Source organism: Anolis carolinensis, chromosome 4 (assembly GCF_035594765.1).
Source record: "Anolis carolinensis isolate JA03-04 chromosome 4, rAnoCar3.1.pri, whole genome shotgun sequence".
Classification (NCBI taxonomy): Eukaryota; Metazoa; Chordata; class Lepidosauria; order Squamata; family Dactyloidae; genus Anolis; species Anolis carolinensis.
The window spans coordinates 101,264,485-101,291,104 of record NC_085844.1 but is presented as its reverse complement, the minus strand read 5'-3'; the positions used below and the strand labels follow the sequence as shown (position 1 = coordinate 101,291,104).

The following is a 26,620-nucleotide window of genomic DNA, read 5'->3' as shown; positions in this document are numbered from 1 at the left end:
GGCCAACCACATCCTTATGCCAAAAAGAGGGGGGGGAAGGAGGGCACGTAGCAGCTGAGAGCACTCTGGAGTGTTCTCAGCCACCGTGTGTCCCACCTTCTTTCCCAAAATAAGGACTGTGCAAGCAATCCCATCCTTATGCCAGGAGGACAACTTGAGGAAGGCACACGGTGTTTGCGAGCCCTCCGGAGCACACTCAGCCTCCGCCTGTTTCTCCCTGTTCCAGGCATAATGCCAAGATTACAGCTTGAGAATCGGGGACGGGGGGGGGGGGGGGAGGATGGGAAGGAGGATTGGGAGGAAGGCAAGACATGTGATGACTGCCCCAATGGGATGAGCAGTTTCATTTTTATACTGGGAGGACGACTTGAGGATCTTAATAGTTAAATGACAATTGATGTTATGTTGTAACTTAGGAACAGGGAGGAGAAATAACAGCAGAATTCCTGGAACGTCTGTACATCTTTTCTCTGATGTGGAGCATTGGGGCATTGTTGGAACTGGAAGACCGTCGCAAGATGGAGCGCTGGCTTTGTGGTCATGAAACAATAAGACTTGACCTTCCTAACATCCCTGAAACAAGCGAAGACACTATGTTTGACTACTATGTTACAAATGATGGTCAGTGAACTAAAGAGGAGTAGTATGTGTTACTAAATATCATCCTCAAAAAGATTGCTAGGTGTAGAAGATACATCAAGCTGATTCTTCTTGATCTCCTTGTTGTTTAGTAATTAAATATAAATGAAACTGTAAATTAAATACAAGGCACTTTCAAGTGAATTTTTCATCATGTCATGAGGACAACGAGTGGTTGATAGCTGAGAATTTCATATTCTAATTAAACGATTTAGTCCTTAGTAAAATTAGTTGCTTTGATTTAGTTTCACTTTTGCTTGTGAGTAGTTCTTAGTTATGCCTAAGCAGAAGCCAAAAAAGACTTAACTTGACTCAACTGAAGTTCTGGAGTCCTGTTCTGCATTTGTGGAATTAAGTACATTTGCTTGTTCTTCTGGGTAGGGAAATGGATGCATTGGAATACTTGTGTTGAAGAATATGTCTATCCTAGCAACAGCACTCCAGAGTATGGCTCTATCTTGGTTCCAAATGTTGACAATGTGAGAACGGACTTCCTTATCCAGACTATTTCAAAACAAGGGAAGGTAATGCCTTACTGTTTTATATGGGGATGCCACCAACACCTCTTGGATTGTTACACAAAAAAGCAACCTTTTTTGTGGAGAGCCGGAAGTCAATATATATTAAATTCTATTTATTCTATTTTTCTTTGAATTCTTTAATATTATTTTTCTGTATAATTTATTTTCTATTTTATTGTGTTATTGTTATAAATATAATAAAAACTAGTGGCTTACCAATGTACTACTTTAAAGCCCTAGTGAGAGGAGAAAAGATCAGGATAATAAGGGCTCTTGATAGCAGTTGTAATTAGAAATGGTTGGAAGATCAGGATAAGTTCAACCTGGGGAAGAAAAGATTGAAGGGAGGGCTGAATTGTCTTCACAGACTGTGAGGCTGTTTTGCAGAAGATGGTGCATGATATTCCCTGATGCTCCAGTGGGCAGGTCTTGAATCAAGAGGTGAAAGTAGCTTTTGGTTCAACTTTGAGGAAAAGGTTCCTTCCTAACAGTAAAGGCTGTCAAACCAACCTCATTTTGGTTGTGAAAGGAGCAAGCCCCCAAATTTAATGAACATTTTTGAGGGCTGTTGGATTTTGTGTGAAAGTTTCACTTTTGCTTCTCCTTCATGAATAATTTTGAGAATTGAGACTTTGCCAATATTTTTGGCTCTCATGTCCCCAAACTCATTTGAATTCTATTCTCATCTTCAGGCAGTGCTGCTAATTGGTGAACAAGGGACTGCTAAAACTGTCATCATCAAAGGGTGCATGTCAAAATATAATCCTGAAAGCCACATGGCTAAGAGTCTAAACTTTTCATCAGCAACTACTCCTCTTATGTTTCAGGTAACTTGATCTTCCTAACATTATCTTTCTCTGAAATGAAAGTAAGGTTTCATTTGGTCTACTGACAACATCCCAGGAAGGAACTACAGTAGGCCCTTGGTATTGACAGCATTTTATTCCAAGAACGCCTGTGGATACCAGAATCCATAGATGCCCAAGCCCCATTCTATGTAATCGCATAATACAATTGTGTCCATAATATCAAATAGTATAAAGTTTGTCTTTTGGAATTTCAGAGATTGGAGGTATTTTTGAGCCATGGATGTTTGAATTTGTGGATATAGAAGCAAAAACATTTTTAATGGTGAAAGTTTTGCTATCTTTTTCCTTTTAGCTTTAATGACAAAATGGCTATTCTTCTGGGATTGCTATCTCTTTCTGGTTCATATCATTTTAAAACAGACAAATCATCAATCTTAAATCTCTTCCAAATCTCCCGCTGTTGCTGTTTTTTAGGACAGAATAACATCATTTTCTAGGAATGCATGTCAGCCTCAACAGAAATGTCATTAAGTTCTCATTAAAAATATATGGAATAATAAGTAACAAAGTATATTAGAGCCATAAAAGTGAGACTAATTGTGGAAACCCCAAACTGAACATATGCCCATGCAGCACTATCAACTTCTTTCTCTTTAAATTATATACTTGTCCTAAATCCAACTGCTGGTCTAGCTAGATTATGTTAATTGAATCTGTAGGTTTTACATACTTGCTGATTTCCAGTTTATCAATTTTTTCATAGCATCTACTTTATCTCACATACTGTGTAGATCTGATTTTGAAAATTTCATAGGGACATTGTTGATGTATCTTTAAACAATTTTTTTATAGCGCACAATAGAAAGCTATGTGGACAAGCGCATGGGCACAACGTACGGTCCTCCTGCAGGAAAGAAAATGACAGTTTTCATTGATGATGTGAATATGCCTGTAATCAATGAATGGGGAGACCAGGTCAGCTAACTGAATAACCTGTGTGTTTTGCTGTATAACACCTTTGTTTTTACATTAGAATAGCTGCAAGGTGATTGTTTCAATGAGATTTTTGTTTAAATTGGGAATATTTCAAAGGAATGTTTCTGGTTGGAAGCTGGAAAAGAACATTGCCTGAATTGATTTTGATAGCAACTATCATATATTGGTTGTAGCAATTTTACAATAACAAGGAGAGAATGATAGAACAGCACAGTAAAGTAAAACATTAAGGAGTTATGGGATCGTAGATTGTCTCAAAATGCTATATACTGCTTTGTACATGCCATGCTAAGTGGTATTACCAGTACATAGTCAGATACAGGAATAATAAATATGCAATCTATAAAAGTATATTTTTCTCAGAAACTTTGCAAATCCAATGTAAACTGGAAAAAAATAATTCAACCCTTATTTATCTGTGTTTCCATTCTTTGCAAATATAACTTAACCTATAATCTCTTTGAGTAAAATTTGAAATTGAAAAATGCACCTGCATACTGAATAATAGTGATTGCAGAGGATTTGATTAAGTGATCCGCTCTGGGTCCCCTTCGGGGTGAGAAGGGAGGAATATAAATACTGTAAATAAATAAAGAAAAGAAAAATGTATTCAGAACTATGATAGTTATATGTTGATGGTCAAATCTGCAACCAAGTAAATATTGTCAATAGAAGTAGATTGTTAAAGATATTTTTAGTAAGGGTGGAAAATAGCTTATTTTAACCAAGTAGGGCAAGTATTCTGTCAAAATAATATTACTATGTATAAAGAAATCCCCACACAATTTGATTTTGGATCGCTTTCCCAAGCTTTGAGAAAGGCCTTTGTACAGTGTGATTTAAATTTAATAAGAAGAAAGTAAAAGGTTACCATGTGAAGCAGGAAGCCATGGCAAGAAAATACATACATCAAATCCATTTAGTTTTTTCCTACAGATAACTCAAAAATCTTCTTTTGCAGGTCACCAATGAGATAGTTAGACAGCTGATGGAGCAAAATGGGTTTTATAACCTGGAAAAGCCGGGAGAATTCACCAACATCGTAGATATTCAATTCCTGGCTGCCATGATCCACCCTGGCGGTGGGCGCAATGACATCCCCCAGAGATTGAAGAGGCAATTCTCTGTATTTAATTGTACCCTGCCTTCTAATTCATCAATTGACAAGATTTTTGGTAAAGTGCAACCCATTTCTAATGCTGTTATTTATGTAGGCTCCTTAGAGCTTTTTCATTTAGATGAATAATCCTTTTTATGTGAAAAGTGAATCTTGCCTATAGCAGGTTTGATAGAGCTTTTGCGAAGCATTCAGTTTACAGAGAATATTGGGGTGGTTTTTTTTTTACAATAAATCAACATTGTGGTTGTATGTTGTGCTATTATTTAGATTGTATATATTGATAGTGAAGGTCTGCTAAGAACAAGATCTACGCTAGTGCAAAAGCTGAGGTCCAAAGAAGGACCAGAGAACTCAAGAACATCTGGTGGACAAAGAAGGCTAAAGAAATTCAACTCTTTGCAGACACCCATGATGCTCAGGGATTTTTCAAAGCCACAAAGATCATCTATGGACCAAGAAACCATGGCATACAGCCTCTACACTCATCAGATGGAACCAAACTTCTGAAGGACAAAACATCAATTCTACTACGTTGGAAAGAGCACTACCAGAACCTTCTGAATCGCAGCTCTAATGTGGCTGAAGAGACCCTCTCACAAATCCCGCAACAACAAACCAGGGATGAACTTGCAGCATTGCCTAGTTTGGAAGAAGTCAGCAATGCCATCAGCCAACAAAACAAACAAACAAGCAAACAAAAACAAAGCCAGCGGACCTGATGGGATCCCTGCTGAAATCTTCAAAGAGGGTGGACCCGAGCTGATACAACAACTCCACCAGCTCATTGAAAAAGTGTGGGTGACCGAGAAAATCCCAGCAGACTTCAAGGATTCCACCATCATCACCCTTTTCAAGAAAGGGGATAGAACAGACTGCAGAAACTATTGCGGTATCTCCCTCCTAACCTCCGCTGGGAAAATCCTCACAAGAATCCTTCAGAAGACACCCTCTCAGAATCCCAGAATGGCTTCTGCCCCTCCAGAGCAACAGTGGACATGATCTTCACTGCACGACAGCTCCAAGAAAAATGCAGGGAATAAAATCAACCTCTGTACATGGCATTCATTGACCTTGCAAAGGCATTCAACACAGTGAATCGCAGTGCTCTCTGGAACATCCTCCAAAAAATTGGGTGCCTTGACAAATTTGTGAACATCCTTCACAAATTTCTCCATGTTCTCCACCATGATGACATGATGGCAACAGTCTTGGACAGCAACGGCTTCAAAGTGACCCATTTAAGGTGGAATCAGGTGTCAAGCAGGGATGTGTTATTGCCCCTACCTTATTTTCCATCTTCATCGCTATGATACTTCACCTTGTTCATGGGAAGCTTCCCACCGGAATGGAAATCATGTATCGGACAGATGGCAAGCTATTTAACCTCAGCAGACTGAAAGCCAAAACCAAGGTCACCACAACATCTATTATAGAACTCCAATATGCCAATGACAACGTAGTCTGTGCGCATTCAGAAGAAGACCTACAAACCACTCTAAACACCTTCACAGAAGCATACGAGAAGCTCGGCTTCTCATTGAACATCGAGAAGACCAAAGTGCTCTTCCAACAGGCACCAGCTAACCCCTCTGCAATGCCAGGAATACAGCTTAATGGTGTAACATTAGAAAACGCTGACCATTTTTGCTACCTTGGCAGCCACCTCTCCACAAAAGTCAACATCGATACTGAAATACAACACCACTTGAGTTCTGTGAGTGCAGCATTTTTCTGAATGAAACAGAGAATGTTTGATGACACTGAGAACTGGGAAGCCCTGGTCCTTGAGTGATCTAACTGGAGGTCAGCTGTGAACAGCAGTGTTGCAGAGTTCGAAGAGGCACGAATGGAGGGCTTAAGGGAGAAACGTGCCAAGCTGAAGGTGTGTCAAGCCAACCCTGACCGGGACCGCCTTCCACCTGGAAACCAATGTCCTCATTGCAGGAGAACATGCGGGTGAAGAATAGGTCTCTTCAGCCACCTACGGATCCATCCCCAAGACCTCACAACTGGAAGACCATCGTCCTCAACCTACGAGGGATCACCTAAGTAAGTAAGTAAAGTAAGTCTAGTTCTGAGATGCATGGATTTTTCACACTATCAAACTTGATTTTTCTAGGTGTGATTGGCATAGGGCATTATTGTAGCCAAAGGGGCTTTATAGAAGAGGTGAGAACAACTGTCGCAAAGCTGGTACCTCTGACACGGCGCCTTTGGCAAATGACCAAGAACAAGATGTTGCCAACCCCAGCCAAATTCCATTATGTGTTTAACCTCAGAGACCTTTCCAGGATTTGGCAAGGGATGCTTAACACTATCCCAGAAGTAATAAATGAATCAAATGTAAGTAGCACATCTAGTACTGTCATATATTAACTCCTGCCATCACAACCTTTGTATTTTTTTCCACTTTGTATGTATGTGGGAGATGTGTATTTGAGGTTACAATGCAGGGAAATCAATACATAATTCATTGCTTTGTGCACAGTGGGTAAGATTGACAAGTAATTCACTAAAATTATAGGACGGTATAGGTGAAAACATTGGATCAGAATATTAGTGGGAGAAAACCCAACATGGGAAAGGGTCAAAGCATTTGTCAGGAGAAGGGCTGAACAATTTTTTTGATCTCCCCAATTCTTTTCTTGATATGAATCAGTCCTTTCCTTGAAAAAATAAAATAAGTATTCATATGAAAACAGCAGGTGTAGCCTAATATGGGCACAGAAAAAGGTGATTGTAGAGTTATGAGGCAGTACTCATGGTAGGTATGTGTTGTTACATCCTTTTAGCTATTTACAGCAATTGTCAGTTGTGCCATGTAACCAGGGAACTAATAACAAATATAGAAGCTCCTGAGACAAAGACATGTCTGAAATACGAAATTGTGGAGCTCCTGTAGTCTTATCACTTGCCACAACACGGTATTGGACCATATCCAACAACCTTTAAAAGATGCATTGTGAGGAGGAATGATTTTGAAGCTGGAAATTCCTCACCTGTGGTGAAAAGCTACATCCTATTTTCTTTCTGCTTGCTTCTGAAAAGGTGCTCATAAAACTATGGAAGCATGAATGTAAGCGTGTTATTGCTGATCGTTTCACAATTCCAGAGGATGTGGCTTGGTTTGATGTGGCACTGGCTAAACTGATTGAAGAGGAATTTGGTGTTGATAAAAAGGCACTAGTACATCCCAACATTGATGCATATTTTGTGGACTTCTTAAGAGATGCACCCGAAGCAACAGGTAGGAAGCTAAATTGAAAGCCAACTTTCTGACAAGAATATGAAATAGTGTTGGATTGGTGAATTTGATAAAATAAGTATGGAAGGGCTGGGTAGATTGAAGATGTAGACACAGGTAGCATCCCACAAGCCATTCTAGTCGGGAGGCTTTTGAAGTTATGGGGGAAAAGTAACTTTTCTAAGGTCTGATCCAAATTAGAGTACCAAAAGATAAGAAGTTCAATGTCATTGTTGATAATTGGGAAAAATGGAAGTTCAGAATATTAAAAGGATCAAAGAAATAATGGTAAATGCTTACAACATACATTTATGTGAGTTCCTTGGTGACTTTTGGCAGCAACTTTCATCTACCATTGTGTGTCATTTCTCACTGTTTCTTTTCTCATTTGCTAAAGATAACCTTCCCCATTGCATTTATTCAGACTAAAGACCCACTGGGTCCAATGAGGTTGCTTATAAATCATTGTATATCCATGTATGTTCACTTGGAAGCATCTACCTTAGAACTTTGTGGGATTGATTTCTAAAAGAATAAACATGGGCTTGAGCTTTGGATTTTCTAGGTCAACATGGCTAGTAACCAGGCCTGTAGCTGGGGGGCGGGGGGGGGGGGGTTAGGGGTTCAACCCCCCCCCCCCCCAAATTTTTCAGATTAAAAAAAAACCCAACCTGGTTTACTCATGAATTTTAACTGGTTGACCCCATGCTAAGTCTATGAGATGCAAAAAAATTAAGTCCCTCCAGGCACTATCTCAAGCAGATATTGTCAGGCCTGTAGCTGGTGGTGGTGTGTGTGTGTGTGTGTGTGTGGGGGGGGGGGGGGGGGTTAGGGGTTCAACCCCCCCCCCCCCCCCGAAATTTTCAAAACTCCTCCCGAAATTTTTTCGGGCTACAGCCCTGCTAGTAACATTACAAAAGTTACAGTATATAGGAGAATGGAAATAAGAATATTTCATGACTGTCTTACATGTTGCTTTACAATAGCTTTCAAACTAATTACTAGTCTTGTGCTTTCGGGGTAAAGCTTGCCCCATTTTGTGTCTCAGCTTTCATTTTCAAGAGCCTCCTAAAATCAGGGATTTTTTTTTCAGATTGGGGCACTGAAATTCAGACCATTTTAATTTGGGGGGGGAGGCTTCCCCCCCCCCCACTGCCTCCCATTTCTGGCATTCTTCTTACCCACTGGCACCTGCTGTTGCTACTCTAGCGAAAGGGGTTCAGCTGTAGGTGCACTCCGGGCCTACCTCCACACCTTGCCAGCCACCCCACATGCCCTGCCACACTCTTGAAGACTGTTTGTGTGGTGGGAGCTACAAGCAGGCCCTGAGCTCACCTGCAAGCCCCGCTAGCCGTCAAACATACCCTCCACATTCTCTGAGAATGTGTGTGTGGCGGGGCCTGCAATCAGGACCAGAGCTTGCCTGCAGGCCCTGCTAGCTGTCAAATATGCCCTCCACACTCTTAGAGACTGTGTGTATGGCAGGTCTTGCAAGCAGGCCCAGAGCTCACCTGCAGGCACTGCCAGCCACCAAATACGCTCTCCACATTCTCAGTGTGTGTGTGTGTGTGTGTGTGTGTGTGGCGGATCTTGAAAGCAGGCCCAAAGCATGCCTGCAGCCTAGCTCCAACCTGCCTACATGCAGGCAAGGAGACAATTTTGGCTTGACACGAAAGCAGTATTTTGTGTCAAGCAAATTTCCATGTCAGGAGAGGGCTTCATGTTTCGTGCTTACGAATAAACAGAAGACATGAAAAAAACGGTAGGAACAAATTTCTTGCACATGTCTACTAATTACATGATACACAGGGAGGTGAAAATGTGATAGCCATTAGCCATCTTTTTCCTAAAAAGAAACACACTTTATTTCAAACTAGGTCTGGAGAAAGAAAAGTCTCTAAAAGGTAAGTTGTAGATGCCTGAGGCAACGAGAATGCTTACATTTGTCTTTTTTAAGGGCTTGGGTTCTGCGCTTGGCATGTTTAGTTCCATAGAAATCAATGCATCTAAGCACTGTTCACAAGATGGCAGCCTTGCTTTTTAAAAAATATCCTTAGTTTAACAGAAATAGTTTATGCTCATAGCATGCTTGGTTCTGATACCACTTTCTTTTTGACTGCTGATGGCACAGTCCAACAATACTGCAAATTAAGCATCAATACACTGTGCAGCCATTGTTAATAAACTTTCTCCACACAGGAAAAGGTAATTGTTACTGCCTATTGTAACAAAACATTAATCCTTGCAGTATTTGAAGTACTATCTGACTGGCATTGCAAAAGAGACTCTCCTATATGTGTGAGGGAAAATATTAATTCTGCTTAGTTTTGCAGTATTAAAATTATCAGCTTTTTTAAAAATAGCATGAAGTGCTTGATTCAGCTATTGAGATGAACTTAAACTATACAATTAACAGTAGTACTAGCATTTTGGCATGTTTATAAAAGCTACTAATTGTTGGGTTATAGTGTAGTTTATTGTTTCTGATAGCTTTTATGTAATATAGATATGCTGAAGAAGGCATGCTTTAACAAAACATAGTGTATAATGAGATGTCTTGCAATGATGACCTGTCTTCTACTTGTAAAGTACTTAAGAAAGTGTCTTTATTTTTTTCTGCACTTCTGGTGTTGCTCTTCACTGTTCATTAGCTCATTCCGTAAATCCTGACAGGTTGACATTTCAGAGTTGGAAAAGTGAGGACCAAATGAAGTGGAAGTGAACACACTAATTCTTCCATCTAGAAGGGAACTGCAGGCGCATAATGCAAATATACAAGTTTGACCTGAAGGCTTCCTGGATAGCATGGTTGTTTTTGTTAAAGCAGAAACATTTGCTAAGCTTCCACAATTATAATGTCTATATGAGCAGGACATAGCATTGTGCTTTCCTTAAAGACTCCGTGTAATGTAACAATCTGCATACAAATTTACATTATACCGAACCATATGTCTGATTTACTTTAAAGTCTTGAAACTGCCTTGTACAGCTGCGTTTGCTTTGCAGCAAGCAGGAAGCTTTGGAGAGACATCTGGCTAGACAGACAATGATTACACAACCAACCAAACAAAAAAAAATGGTGTCTTGGTTTTTAGGCCTGTTCCTGGGGATATCTGTGGTGCTGATTCAGAAAATTCCACTGGATAAACTACATCAGTTCTAGCTTCATAGATATGGTTGTCATGGTTTTCTGTGACTGATCAGGTGACGGTAGATTTTGGTAGATTTTCTATCTCCAAAACTAGAACTTATAGGGGAAAACTGGTGTCATTTTTGGAATCAGCAAATCAGATATACACAGAAACAGGGCTAACATTTGAAGCCAGTGTTATAGAAGATGTCCCCCGAGTAGTACAACAGGTTAAACCGCTGAGCTGCTGAACTTACTGATTGAAAGGTTGTGGTTTGAATCCGGGGAGCGGGGTGAGCTCCGCTGTTAGGCCCAGCTTCTGCCAACCTAGCAGTTCAAAAACATGCAAATTTGAGTAGATCAATAGGTTACCTTGGTGGGAAGGTAGTCATGCTGGCCACATGACCTTGGAGGCATCTATGGACAATGCCAGCTCTTCGGCTTAGTAATGGAGATGAGCACCAACCCCCAGAGTCAGACATGACTAGACTTAATGGTGAGATCCGTAGGGATCTTCTATGGGGTTGTAGTGCTTCTGTAAACACTGTGGATCTGGCAAGTTGGGTCAAAGGTGTCAGATATTTATGTGATCTTTTTTACTTGCCATGAAAAACAAAGTGGCCATGCAAGGCGGCTATGACTTTAAAGTAAGTCAGAATGGGGGATTTGTGCACTGTACAGAGAGGACAAGAATACCAACCCACCAGTGCCCTCAAAAAGGACATCTACATGTTTAAGACATATTTACGGATGCAGATGTCTCTATCGAAATCCTTTCTGTTATTGATATTTCTTAAACTCCCCAAGAATCCTTGCTTTATACTCTCCCAACTACTTTAACACCAATGTATCTTGAAGTTTGTATTTTCTCTTCACCAATGATTAGTATAGAACTATAAAATGGACAACTTCACAAGCTTTGCCTCTAAAAAACTCCTGTAGAAATGTAGAAGAGATGTTATGTAAAAGAATGAAAGGGGGGAGTAGAAACTAGATATAGTCCAGTATTTGTTATAAGCAGTCACCTTCTCAGAAAATTTCAGAATTTACAAGCATCTTGCACCATAAAGGCACAAAATTAACTTGATATTGATTCCACCTTTACCATTTTCTTAGTAGAAATATATGTGAATGAATGTGTGAAAATAATGAACAAGTGTATGTATAAAGTATTTTTGTAGTCAAGATGGCCATAAGGTTAGGTTTTCATCTAAAACTGTCAACAGAATGCCAAATTGGAACAGAAATTTGAATTCATACAAATCACTGTTCAGTCACTGAGCTCACTGGGTGGCCTAAAAGCGATTCAGAAAACAGCTTACTCTTAAAGAAGTTACAGTGAAAGCATGATCTCCAAAAATCTTGCTGTCCCCTTGAAGATCATCCCAATCTTCTTTTATGATGCACTCCTTCCTTTAGCAGCTTGAAAATGTATAAAACAGCATATTTTGAAACAATTAAGACCAAATAATTAATTAAAAATCTATCCAAAAGAACACATGTTGATCTTCATGGGTTACAAAGGTATGAACAGCTGAGGAAAATATGGAACAGATTTTTTCCACTTTGCCCTCTTTCCTTCTGTTTTTCCTTGATCCTTTTCCTCTCTAAAGATTGTGTTGAGTTACACACAGGTCAACACTTACTGTAGCCAAAATAATTTAAAACTGTATTTATTTTTGAGACATATTTGGATGCTCATATTTTTTATGAAAAAAGTTTAGATACTGCATGTGTTAAGTAAATATTTCATGTATGTTTCAATGAAGCGTAATATTAAATATGATTTCTAACAGATAAAACCCCTAAACAGAAATGTCACACCTAACACATCTATATATATAAAAGAGTGATGGCATCACGGCAATTCACAAAACAACAAAGGTACAGGCCCCCCAACCTCAAAATTTGACAACACAACCCATCATCCACGCCTCAAGGTTGATACAACAAAAAGAAAAGAAAAATAAAGTCCTAATTAGAGGGAGAGCAATAATTTTTTTTATCCAATTGCTGCCAGTTTAGAGGGCTAATCTCTGCCCACTTGGTTGCCTAGCAACCAAGGGACAGCCAGGTTTCAGTTAGGGGACAGGCCGATTTAGGCCTCACTTAGACTTCTTCCACAGATTATCTAATTTGCACTGGATTATATGGCAGTGTAGACTCAAGGCCCTTCAACACAGCTATATAACCCATTTATAATCTTATATTATCTGCTTTGCACTGGATTATCTTGACTCCACACTACCATATAATCCACTTCAGTGTGCATTTTATACAGCTGTGAAGAAGGGGCCTCATATAATCCAGTTCTGAGCAGATAATATAAGATTAGAAATATACAGTAGAGTCTCACTTATCCAACGTAAACAGGCCGGCAGGATAAGTGAATATGTTGGATAATAAGAAGGGATTCAGGAAAAGCCAATTAAACATCAAATTAGGTAATCGTTATACAAATTAAGCACCAAAACATCATATTATACAACAAATTTGACAGAAAAAGTAGTTCCATGCGCAGTAATGCTATGTAGTATTTACAGTAGAGTCTCACTTATCCAACACTCGCTTATCCAACGTTCTGGATTATCCAACGCATTTTTGTAGTCAATCCTTTCAATATATCGTGATACTTTGGTGCTAAATTCATAAATACAGTAATTACTACATAGCATTACTGTGTACTGAACTACTTTTTCTGACAAATTTGTTGTCTAACATGATGTTTTGGTGCTTAATTTGTAAAATCATAACTTAATTTGATGTTTAATAGGGTTATCCTTAATTCCTCATTATCCAACATATTCGCTTATCCAACGTTCTGCCGGCCCGTTTGTGTTGGATAAGTGAGACTCTACTGTACTGTATTTACAAATTTACCACTAAAATATCACAATGAATTTAAAACAAAACTACAAAAACATTGATTATGAAAAGGCAGACTGCGTTGGATAATCCAGAACATTGTATAAGCGAATGTTGGATAAGTGAGATTCTTCTTTAATATGAAATAATTACTGGGATAGAATAATGCAGAACAATATAATCTCTAAAACCAGGACAGTAAATAAACAGGGGAATTCCACACAGGAAACAATCAGGGCCAGCTAACACCTCCCAACAAAGTATTCCCATCATCAAAGTCTGGGAAATCCTCTATTTTCTGAGGGCCACAGACAGTAGAAGCACATAAAATATCGCAAACAACACCACTCTGAAAACAAGGGAATTCCAGACAGGAAACAATCAGGGCCAGCTAACACCTCCCAACAAAAAATTCACTTAGGGAGGAAACAGCCAGGCTTTAAAGCTGCAAGGCCATTACATCCTAATCATTTTTCCTAATTGCAGCATTCATACTTGCCTCCAACAAACAAAAAAAACCAATCAGAAATATTGTATATTCACAACCTTTAGGAAATAATATCCCCTGATGGCGCAGCGTGTTAAAGCGCTGAGCTGCTGAACTTCTGGACCGAAAGGCCACAGGTTTGAATTGGGGGAGCGGAGAGAGCCCCCACTGTTAGCCCCAGCTTCTGCCAACCCAGAAGTTTGGAAACATGCAAATGTGAGTGCATCAATAGGTACTGCTCCGGCGGGAAGGTAACGCCGCTCCATGCAGTCATCCCACATGACTTTGGAGGAGTCTACGGACAACGCCGGCTCTTCGGCTTAGAAATGGGCACCAACCTCCAGAGTCAGACACGACTGGACTTAATGTCAGGGAAAAACCTTTACCCTTGACCTTAACTACCACCAATTCCTCAATACTTTATTTCCCAAACCACCATGTTTCGCCACAGCAACGCGTGGCCGGGCACAGCTAGTTGTATTATATAGGAGAGGCATAAAAATTATTAATAAAATATATAAAAGATATTTATGACTTGAATTCAGAACATAACTTTCTGGAACTAATTCAAATACTCTAACTATTGTACCTCAATATTACGGAAAAGTATAATATTCACAGTTATTTAAATAAAAAAATTAAATATTCATTAAATAAAAACACAGAGAAAAATATTTCAAAGATGTGAAAATCCCTTACTTTTAAATGAATATGTAATTGCAAATAACTCTTTATTTACTACATTAGAGATATAAATCCTTATTTATTTATTCTTGAGAGCTAAATCAAGAAGATGGCAAGCCTTCCTTGCATACAAGATGATAAGATTCTCTCCTTCTTGCTAGATTGTTCTGATGATATTTCTTTCATTGACAAGAATGGGTATTTTTTTGTGTTGTGAATTGCATGCAACCGAACTAGTTGGTGCCTAATTGCATGGACATATATACATCCATACTATAATAATTATTATTTTTACTCACATATAAGTCTAGAAATGTTAGTAAACATATCAAGGCAAAAAACCCAAGTCAGCTTATCCATGGATCAATGTGTGTCCTGTACCTCATATATAAAAAAGAACTGCCCCCTTCTCTGAGTAGAGTGGCAAAAGGCAAGAGCTTAATCCATGCTGGGAGAATCTATAAGAAGCACGAGCTCTCTCTACTGCCTCTGCTGTGGAGCTGCTTCTGGCCTTTTTGAATACTTAGGTGGGAAGATGTTGGTGGCTAGAAGTGGCTGCCCCCCTAAGGTGGCATTGGCGCTTTCTCCTTTCCACAGAGTGACCCTCGACTTATCCACATGTCTCACCAAAATTCATAATTTTGGTCATTTTGAGTCTTTTTTTGTGAACAACAACAACAACACCTGACCCTTACGTTCTCTCCACTCGTCGGGGGAGGCCCTTCTCTCACTCCCACCACCCTCGCAGTCTCGGTTGGTGGGGACGAGAGAGAGGGCCTTCTCTGTCGTGCCCCCCGGCTTTGGAACTCGCTTCCTAGAGAGATCAGGCAGGCCCCTCTCCTTCCGAAGGAGCTTAAAGACCTGGCTCTTCCAAAAGGCCTTTGACACTTAATTTGTTGTTGGACTGATCTATCTGCCCATTTTATAACAGCCCCATTCTTGAGGTGTTGCCAATGTTATTTTGCACTTTATTGTCCATTCCAACCGTGAAATACCTTTCCCATTCCGGCACATTCTGTACTTTTATGAATTAGTCTCCTGTTTTAATATTGTATGCTTCATGTCGATTTTATCGATTGTTTTACTGATAATTGAGATTTTATTGGTATAATTGTTTTATTGTTGTATCATTGATATTTGATTGTTTTATCGGGCTAGGCCCCATGTAAGCTGCCCCGAGTCCCTTCGGGGAGATGGGGCGGGGTATAAAAATAAAGTTATTATTATTATTATTATTATTATTATTATTATTATTATTATTATTACGTGTACACAAGGTTGATTTATACATGAGTATATATTGTAATGGTTTGCCACTTATGTCACCCAATCAGGTAGTTCTTCTGTATTTCTGTACATGTATGCTATACTTCAGAAAGAAAGTAGTTTGTAGCAAAAAGTTTCTCTGCATTTTATAAAATCTTCTCCTTGGCTTCTTTTTGTACTGGAGCCAATAACTTTCACAGAAACTGATGATTTCTCAGTAGACTGTCTCAGTTTGAAGAGACAGCCTGCCTAGTTGAGAACGAGAAATTTTACAGATAATCCTTATAGGCGCATAGTACAGCATTTTACTATACTTTGCTATGAGAGTTTTAAATACTAAACATTAATTAAAACTCTCATACAAATGACACTGGAACTAAAAAAGTTTATTTGTAGTTTCTTTGTAGTTTATTGGAAATAATTGCCTAAATATCCCAATTTCAATACATTTCTCTCAAAATAAACTCCATATTTTTTAGTTTCAGTGATCTCTTAATTCTTGGTTGAATCCGTTTAGCATTTTCTCATGCTAGTAAATCTGGCCACAAGTGGCTCACAGTCTGGTTTCAAAAGGGGTGATGCCAAAGCAATGTTGAGGTAGTGTGAAAGCAAGAGGGAATAACAAATAGAGTGAAAGAGAGATGGGATAATCTTTCCCACTGCCAACATGTGATCCCTGACAGGCTGTCCCCAAGGAATTGTGGCTCTTGATGGAAATATGCCCCTAAACAGAGAAATGGTTGCCTTCGCTAACTCTTGAGTTTTAGTTGCTATCACTGGACTCCTCCAGATTAGTCTAAAAAGTGTTAGCTGTGCAATATAGCTCTATTAGATTTGTTGGATTTTGCCAGTTGTTGTTGATTTTGTGTCCATGCACCCCACTCTTTTTGTGACCTGTTTGTAGTAATCACAGGCATTTGCACTAATACTCTTCCTAGAGTTTTTTTCCCCTTCATGATATGTTGACATATCCCCAAAGTTTGAAGGGCAAAAGAATAATTTCATTGATGCATCATTGGTACAAAAAAGCTGATTCCCCTCTCTTCCTTTTTTTTAAAAAATTTTTTAAAAAGAGGAAGAGAAGGGAATCAGCTTTTTTGTACCAATTTGTTTCATTATTTTTTAAAATCCCACTGAGTGATGTGGATTTAATGTTGCAGCTGGTACCTGGAATTGTTAGGAAAGAAGGATGGCAAACATGTCATTTGGATACATTTTTATTTTTACAGTAACAACCACTGCAACAACAATGTACAACAAATATTGCAAACTTCTTATGCATTTGCCCATTTGGAAAAGCCCACTTTTACATATTATCAACTTGTTGGTCTAGTTCGTGTTGTGTGCCTTCAAGTAATTTCAGATTTATGGTAAGCCTAATGTGAATTTATCATAGGGTTTTCTGATGCTAAGAATATGTGACATGCCCAGAGTTATTCAGCGGATTTCCAAAGTTGAGAAGGGATTCAAACCCTGTTCTCCAGAGTTATGGTACAACAACAACAACAACAACAACAACAACAACAATAATAATAATAATAGGTACCCTACTGGGATCTGCACTCATCATCCGAAAATACATCACACAGTCCTAGACACTTGGGAAGTGTTCGACTTGTGATTTTGTGAAATGAAATCCAGCATATCTATCTTGTTTGCTGTGTCATACAATAAAGTAATAATCATAATAGTAATAAGAATAATAATAATGAGATAACAACAATGGAAGAAACCAACCAGCTTGCATACAGCACAGCAGTGATTGTAACACAAGAACTGGAGATACAACAACTGAAACCCGCAAGAAAAATGATTGGAAAACCAAAATGGAAAATAAGCCTGGAGTTAAAAATCAGGAGCCTACGATCAGATGCAAGCAATCTAAAAAACATGAAGGAGGAAAAACTGAAGAATGTCAAAACAAAGATTAAAAAATATTGGCTGAACACAAGAAAAATTGAAGAAGCTCTTGAAATTGTGAAACAACAAATCATGGCAACAGCCAGAAAAATTGAGCGGTATGAAGTCATCCAATACAAACAAAATCAACTCTTCCAATCTGATCAGAGGTGGTTCTACCAGAGTCTGAATCAGCAGGTGGCTGTGAAAAATGAAAAACCAGAAAAAACAGCTACAAATGCATTCTGGAAAGATCTGTGGGAAACAGAAAAAAGCTGAGTGGATAAAAGACTTTGAAAATAAATTTTCAGAGAACAAAATAATAACCTTGGAAATAACAACAGAAATGATCACTGAAAGAGTGAAAAAAGTCAAGAACTGGACATCACCTGGCAATGATCAACTGCACAGATTTTGTCTTAAATATCTGAGTAGCCTGCACTCAAAAATGGCCGAACAATTCAATGAGATGCCGCAAACTGGAAACATTAGCAAATGGATAACAACTGGGAAGACATATTTGATACAGAAAGATCCAGAAAAAGGAGCAATACCAGGAAACTACAGGCCAATAACATGTCTTCCTACAATGTTCAAACTGCTGACAGGCATAATACCTGATCAAATCCAGGATTACTTGGAGGAAAATAACATCTTGCCAGTAGAACAAAAAGGCAATAAAAGAAGAAGTAGAGGCACAAAAGATCAGCTTCTGATTGACAAAATGATACTGGAGAACTGCAAAAGCCGCAAAACAAACCTCCATACAACTTGGATTGATTACAAAAAAGCATTTGACTCATTGCCACATTGTTGGATCATAAAATGTCTAGATGTCATCAGGGTTTGTGAAAATATTAGAAACATAATAATAATAATAATAATAATAATAATAATAATAATAATAATAATAATAATAACTTTATTTTTATACCCCGCCTCATCTCCCTGAAGGGACTCGGGGCGGCTTACATGGGGCCTAGCCCGATAAAACAATCAATATCAGTAACACGACTATAAAACAATTATACCAGTAAAACATCAATAGCAATAAAACAATTGTTAAAATCGGCAAGAAGCATACGAAAATCATACAATATTAAAACAGGAGACTAATTCATAAAATCCAGAACAGAATGTGCCGGTAGAAATGGACAATAAAGTGCAAAATAGCATTGGCAACATCTCGAAATGGGGGCTATTATAAAATGGGCAAATGGGTCAGTCCAACGTCAAATTAGGTATCAAAGGCCTTTTGGAAGAGCCAGGTTTTTAAGCTCCTACGAAAGGAGAGGAGGGTAGGGGCCTGCCTGATCTCTCTAGGAAGAGAGTTCCAAAGCCGGGGGGCCACGACGGAGAAGGCCCTCTCTCTCGTCCCCACCAACCGTGACTGCGAGGGTGGTGGGAGCGAGAGAAGGGCCTCCCCCGACGAGCGAAGAGAACGTGCGGGTTCGTAGGGGGAGATGCGGTCTCTAAGGTAGGTGGGTCCCAAACCTTTTAGGGCTTTGTAGGTGATAACCTGCACCTTGAATTGGGCGCGGAAAGTAAACGGCAGCCAGTGGAGCTCCTTAAACAGAGGCGTTGAACGCGCCCTGTAATTCGCTCCAGTTAGAAGCCTGGCTGCCGATCGCTGTACTAGTTGTAATTTCCGGGCCGTCTTCAAAGGCAGCCCCACGTAGAGCGCATTGCAATAGTCCAGTCTAGAGGTAACTAAGGCATGGACCACCATGGTCAGATCAGACTTCTCGAGGTATGGTCGCAGCTGGCGCACAAGTTTTAATTGTGCAAAGGCCCTCCCGGCCACAGCCGACACCTGAGCCTCAAGCGTCAGCCCTGAATCCAGGAGAACCCCCAAGCTGCGGACCTGCGCCTTCAAGGGGAGTGCGACCCCGTCAAGCACAGGTTGACACCCAATACCCCGATCAGACATACGACTGACCTGGAGGACCTCTGTCTTGTCAGGATTAAGTCTCAGTTTATTCACCCTCATCCAGGCCAACACAGCGGCCAGACACTGGTCCAGAATCCGAGGGGCTTCCTTGGATTTAGGTGGAAAAGAATAGTAGAGTTGGGTGTCATCCTCATAGAGATGGCACCGTACTCCAAAACTCCGGATGACCTCTCCCAGCGGTTTCATGTAGATGTTAAAAAGCATGGGGGACAAAATAGAACCCTGCGGGACCCCACAGGTCAATGGCCAGGGGTCCGAGCAGGTGTCCCCCAGCTTCACCAACTGGGAACGACCCTCCAGAAAGGACTGGAGCCACTGCAGTGCAGTACCCCCAAAGCCCATCCCAGAGAGCCGCCCCAGAAGGATACCATGGTCGATGGTATCGAAAGCCGCTGAGATGTCCAGGAGAACCAGCAGGGTCACACTCCCCCTGTCCAGCTCCCTGCGGAGGTCATCCACCAAGGCGACCAAAGCCGTCTCGGTACTGAACCCAGGCCTGAAGCCAGACTGTGATTGGTCCAGAAAATCCGTATCTTCCAAGAATCCCTGGAGCTGAGAGGCATCCACCCGCTCCAAGACCTTGCCCAAGAATGGTAGGTTAGAGATTGGCCTGTAGTTACAAGGATTGGTCGGATCCAATGAGGCCTTCTTCAAAATAGGCCTTACCACTCCTTGTTTTAGGGTGGATGGAAATTTGCCCTGCCCCAAAGAGGCATTAATTATTGCCACAAACCAATCAACTAATCCACCACTGGCCTGTTTTAAAAGCCAAGATGGGCAGGGATCAAGGGCACAGGTAGTCGCCCTCACTTCACCAAAAAAGCAATGAAACAATGGAAAACTGAGTTGTTTGTGGGCAACGAAAGCTATAGAACTGTTAACATCAGGAGAGGAATTTTCCAGGGTGACTCACTGTCACCACTGCTGTTCATCATTGCAATGGTCCAATTGTCAGTAATTCTACAGAAAACAAATGTCAAACAGCAAGACATTCACCAAAAATTTCCCACTTGCTATACATGTATGATCTAAAGCAGGGGTCTCCAAACTAAGGCCCGGGGGCCGGATGCGGCCCTCCAGGGTCATTTACCTGGCCCCCGCCCTCAGTTTTATAATATAATATATTGTATATACATATAATATTGATATTAATATTATAATGTAATACAATATAACACTAATAATAATACCATATAATAATATTAATTATATATTCTATATTACATATAATATTACTAATATTACAGTATAGTGGTATAGTTCAATATAGTAACATATAATGCTAATATTGTGCTATACTAATAATATAATATATTGTATGTACATATAATTTGTAAGCCACTCTGAGTCCCCTTTGGGGTGAGAAGGGTGTGATACAAATGTAGTAAATAAATGCAGTAAATAAATACATAATAATAAATAAATAAATTTTAGACTTAGGCTCGCCCAAAGTCTGAAATGACTTGAAGGCACACAACAACAACAATCCTAATTAACTTGACTATCTCATTGGCCAGAAGCAGGGCCACACTTCCCATTGAAATCCTGATAAATGTATGTTGGTTAAAATTGTTTTTATTTTTAAATATAGTATTGTTCTTTCATTGTTCTTGTTGTTGTTGCTGTTGTTGTTTTTGCACTACAAATAAGACATGTGCAGTGTGCATTGGAATTTGTTTGTATTTTTTTCCTAATGATAATCCGGCCCCTCAACAGTCTGAAGGATTGTGGACCGGCCCTCGGCTTAAAAAGTTTGAGGACCCCTGATCTAAAGCTTTATGGAAAATCAGAAACAGAAATCCAATCACTGGCCAACACAGTCAGAATCTTTAGCATTGACATCAGTATGGAGTTTGGCCTAGACAAATGTGCCACAGTGGCATTAAAGAAAGGGAAAATGACTCACAGCAAGGGCATAGAGATGCCAAATGGACAAACCATAAAGTGCAATCAGCCTGAAGCCTATATGTCGGAACACAGGCGCCTTAAAGAGCCACACACACAATACTTAGTTTAACAAAAGGTTTATTGCAACTCAAAAATTGGCTCAGAGACACTTAACTGCAGTGTCTCTGACCAAAACTCAAAGTTTTAGCCCAAACTGGGCTCAAAAAGAAGAACGGAAAATAATCTGGATTAAATGGATAATCCGGATTAAAATGTAGTCAGTGGAATTGGAGGTAAACAGCACTGTAGCAGGCTTCCTGGAAGATAGCGCTGCACACAGAGAGTAAACAAAACCAGCCGAAGTTTCAAAAACAGCAGTAAAAGAAGGTCCAAACTAATGTCGTCTCCAAAGTGTTTACACAAGCCGAAGTCAAGTCAATCCAATGCCAGGAAGGGAGAAAGCTGCATCCACGATAAGCCAATCCAAACGTCATTACCAAAGGTTGTCAAACAGAGCCGAAGTCACCAGTCCAAAGGTCCAGGAAGGGAGAAAACACACTCACGATTGTCCAATCCAAATCAAAGAATCACGGGAACCAGGAACGCCAAGCTGTAGAGCCAGGACCCAAAACCCAACAGGAAAAACAAGCAGCGACAAACCTATGCCATAACGACACTTTGCCTTCTGCAAATGATCCCCATTTCAGACCCTACTTTTAACTTACACATCATTATCCGAAGATTAGCTGACCTCCACCCCATCATCATCCCCCACAGCTGTTCCTGTCGTCACACGTGAACCCCGGCTATCATCCCTCCAGTTCCTCCATCTCCTATCAAGACTTAGGTTTCCCCATGACCCGGGTGTTTGCCAATCCTCCTGTCCCGAAAACCCCACAAACGTATCACTAGAAGTTGGCTCTGCACACATATCCCTTATTTCTTGTACCCTAGTCCAGTCCGATGTGCCCTCCACATTTTCATCACTCTCAGACCTATCATCCCCAGAGAAACCCAAAAACGACTCCTCCTCTGTGGGAGCAGTAAGTATATCTCGGAGCTTCTTCCTCTCCTGTTCCTCAACTGATTCCTGCTCCCGAGTAACCCTCTTAGTGCCTCTATTCACATCCAGCCTGTCTCCTTCTTCACTCATTGACTCCTCGTCACTTAAAAACCCTTCAAGCGTGTCTTCATCAGAAGGTGCCATAAGTATATCCCGGATCCGTTTCCTTTGCGGTTCTTCATCTGGCACCTGCTCATGATTAAACCTTTTTCTCCTACTAGTACTCCTACTACCATTTGTAATATTGCCAGCAGACTCAACTACAACACCATAAATATCTGGGCATACTACAGTTGGAAAGTATCAAGCATGGGCATGTGAAAAATGTGGTCAGCAAACAATATATCCAAAGAGTCAGAAAAGTTTTGAAGAGCAAATTAAATGGTGGAAGGCTACGATCAAGGCTATCAACACCTGGGCCATCCCCGTCATTAGATACACTGCTGGAATTGTGAACTGGATACAAGCAGAGCTAGATGATCTGGACAGAAAGACAAGAAAACTAATGACAATCCACTACTCATTACACCTGCATAGTGATATCGACAGACTGTACCTGCCTAGAAAATCAGGAGGCAGAGGGCTTCTGCAAGTGAAACAAACGGTAGAGGAAGAGAAACATGCCCTGGCAGATTATGTGAAAGGCAGTCAAGAACCAACATTGAGGGAAGTTCAAGGGAGGACTGCTTCAAGTTCAAAATACAAAGAGTGAATACCGTAAAAACACAATCCAGAGCAGAAGAGAAAATTGGCAAAAGAAGGCTCTCCATGGACAGTTCCTAGAAAAAATCAAGAGTCAAATTGACAAAGAAAAACATGGCTGTGGCTCACAAATGGAACTTTGAAAAAGGAGACGGAGGGCCTGATTCTGGCAGCCCAAGAACAAGCCATTAGAACCAATGCCATCAAAGCCAAAATTGAAAAGTCAACCACAGATCCCAAATAATAACCACATCATCCGAAAATACATCACACAGTCCTAAATACTTGGGAAGTGTTTGACTTGTGATTTTGTGATACAAAATCCAGCATATATGTCTCATTTGCTGTGTCATACTATGTCTTTGTGTCATTAATAATACTAACTTTATTCTTATACCCTGCCATCATCTCCCTGAAAGGACTCGGGTTCACTTACATGATACCAAATGTCCATACGTCAATAAACAAATAATCCATCAAAACAAAAACGTCGTCGGCGTCTCACTCGTTCAGTCGTTTTCGACTCTTTGTGACCTCATGGACCAGTCCACGCTAGAGCTCCCTGTCGGCCGTTGCTGCCCCCAGTTCCTTCAAGATCAAAAACACAAAGTACAAACAGTAAACTATAGGGCTAGGAACTGCACGGGATAAAGGGAGCAGAATCCTATCTGACTAACTAGGGACTGGGCATTGTAAATGGAGCTAATTATTCTCGAACACTTGCTGACAAATTCACAATGCTGGCTCATTTATCAGTATTGTTTTTTAGCAATAATATCAGTATTCTTTCTATGAGGGCTAGTAGTGCTTTTCTCAGTTCCCAAATAGAAGAGAAGATCCTACTATAAGATGTACAAACGCAGTCAAGATTGTCTCTAATGTGAGACATACATTATTTTTATTTTTATTTCATTCCAGGAGAGGAGCCAGAAGAAACAGAAGCTGACATGCCTAAAATATATGAACCCATCGAGTCCTTTGATCACTTGAAGGACCGTTTGAATATGTTCTTACAGATATATAATGAAAGCATCCGAGGGGCAGGAATGGACCTGGTGTTTTTTGAAGATGCCATGATCCATTTAATAAAGGTATTGGTGCCCATGGTAATTAATTTAGTTTAGGAATTGAAAGGGGTGGTACAAACTTGCATCATCATCATCATCATCATCTCATTTCATACATTTATACTTTGAGGATACTACAAAGTTAGATCTGTGTGGATGAAAGATGCTGACTGGGGAGCAATATCAAAAAATTCCAGAAGATGCTGCTAGTGTGCCAGTTCTTTGTGAACATATTTCTACACTGAAATGGAGAATGTTGAGAAGTAGATGTCTGCTATTCGTATATTCTCCAACACTGGTATGTCCCTAGGTATAGGAGGATGAAAAACCAAAAAGTCAGACTTCAGTGCACAAGGAACTAAAGGAAAAATCCTAATTTTCAAGAAACAGTCCTTCCGTCCACTTTACAGAAGGCCTCTGGACATGTGTCCTTCACATATTGAAATATAAAGGGAACCTGCTTGCCTACAGCACATCCTGGACTTCATGGCAGGGCCAATATGAGCTATGCATGAGCTACATGTATGAGCCAGTATTCTAGCACTTGGTTTATTCATAAATGTGCTATAATTAAAATAGGTTTGCAAAGAGCCCCTGGTGGCACAGTGGGTCAAACTGCTGAGCTGCTGAACTTGCTGACTGGAAGGCTGGCGGTTCGAATCCAGGGAGCGGGGTGAGCTCCCACTGCTAGCCCCAGCTTCTGCCAACCTAGCAGTTCAAAAACATGCAAATGTGAGAAGATCAATAGGTAATGGTGTTCCATGCAGTTATGCTGGCCACATGATCTTGGAGGCATCTATGGACAACGCTTGCTCTTTGGCTTAGAAATTGAGCCCCAACCCCCATATTTGGACACGTCTTGACTTAATGTCAGGGGAAAACCTTTACCTTTACCTATGCAAAGAGATCTTGTAGTGTATTAGAGATGAAAAAAAGATGATAGCTTAAGCTTTCATAGACTATCAGAGGAAGTAGACTTAATCTAGGAAAACGTATGCTATCCAAATTCCTTCTGTCAGGGCTCTTCTACATGATCCTTACAATCTGAGGGTGGACTGGAATTGCCCTCCTTTCCCCACATTGCATCAGTAATTTTGCTGATGTCTCTCCTGACGACAGCCCAGGAAAGTTTCATCCCCTTTTCCCTGCCACATGAAGTGGATGGAAAAGGGGATGGTGACAGTGTCCCATGTGGACAGTACACAGGTTCAAACTAGCTATCCACACCACCTGTCTGGAGAAACTTGGGATCTTGCTGTCATCGTCTCACTCGTCCAGTCGTTTTCCACTCTTCGTGACCTCATGGACCAGTCCACGCTAGAGCTCTCTGTCGGCCGTTGCCGGCCCCAGTTCCTTCAAGGACAAGCCAGTCACTTCAAGAATACTGTCCACCCATCTTGCCCTTGGTTGGCATCTCTTCCTTTTTCCTTCCATTTTCCCCAGCATCATGATCTTCTCCAAGCTGTCCTGTCTTCTCATGATGTGGCCAAAATACTTCAACTTTAATATCCTTTCCTCCAGTGAGCAGCCGGGCATTATTTCCTGGAGGATGGACTGGGTGGATCTTCTTGCGGTCCAAGGCACTCTCAGGATTTTCCTCCAGCACCAGAGTTCAAAAGCGTCTATCTTCCTTCGCTCAGCCTTCCTTATAGTCCAGCTCTCGCATCCATAGGTTACTATGGAGGATACCATTGCTTTGACTATGCGGACCTTTGTTGCCCGTGTGATGTCTCTGCTCTTCACTATTTTGTCAAGGTTGGCCATTGCTCTCCTCCCAAGAAGTAGATGTCTTCTGATTTCCTGGCTGCAGTCTGCATCTGCAGTGATCTTTGTGCCTAGAAATATAAAGTCTGTCACTGCCTCCACGTTTTCTCCCTCTAGTTGCCAGTTGTCAATCGGTCTGGTTGCCATGATCTTGATTTTCTTGATGTTGAACTGCAGCCCAGCTTTTGCACTTTTTTCTTTCACCTTGGTGATAAGGCTCCTCAGCTCTTCCTCACTTTCAGCCATCAGAGTGGTATCATCTGCATACCTAAGGTTGTTAATGTTTCTTCCAGAAATTTTAACTCCAGCCTTGGATTCATCAAGCCCCGCACGTCGCATGATGTGTTCTGCGTACAAGTTGAATAGGAAGGGCGATAGTATGCAGCCCTGCCGTACTCCTTTCCCAATCTTGAACCAGTCTGTTGTTCCATGATCTGTTCTTACTGTGGCTACTTGGTCTTTATACAGATTTCTCAGGAGACAGACAAGGTGACTTGGTATCCCCATACTACCAAGAACATGTCAT

The 26,620-nt window shown here is 40.5% G+C and overlaps 1 protein-coding gene across 7 annotated transcripts in view; it reads left to right on the top strand.

Annotated features, from left to right (window-relative positions):
• dnah5 (dynein axonemal heavy chain 5) overlaps nucleotides 1–26,620 on the top strand; it is a 299,154-nt gene that overhangs the window by 154,728 nt on the left and 117,806 nt on the right. For 5 of the 7 annotated variants that reach the window (XM_062979391.1, XM_062979388.1, XM_062979387.1 and 2 more), the window contains 9 exons: nucleotides 417–621; nucleotides 1,021–1,163; nucleotides 1,853–1,987; nucleotides 2,822–2,944; nucleotides 3,927–4,140; nucleotides 6,205–6,428; nucleotides 7,134–7,332; nucleotides 9,207–9,233; nucleotides 24,182–24,354. In XM_062979391.1, the coding sequence (XP_062835461.1) occupies nucleotides 417–621; nucleotides 1,021–1,163; nucleotides 1,853–1,987; nucleotides 2,822–2,944; nucleotides 3,927–4,140; nucleotides 6,205–6,428; nucleotides 7,134–7,332; nucleotides 9,207–9,233; nucleotides 24,182–24,354 (1,443 nt within the window). The remainder of the gene's footprint in view (nucleotides 1–416; nucleotides 622–1,020; nucleotides 1,164–1,852; nucleotides 1,988–2,821; nucleotides 2,945–3,926; nucleotides 4,141–6,204; nucleotides 6,429–7,133; nucleotides 7,333–9,206; nucleotides 9,234–24,181; nucleotides 24,355–26,620) is intronic. The other 2 variants (XM_062979389.1, XM_062979393.1) reach the window with 1 other exon arrangement.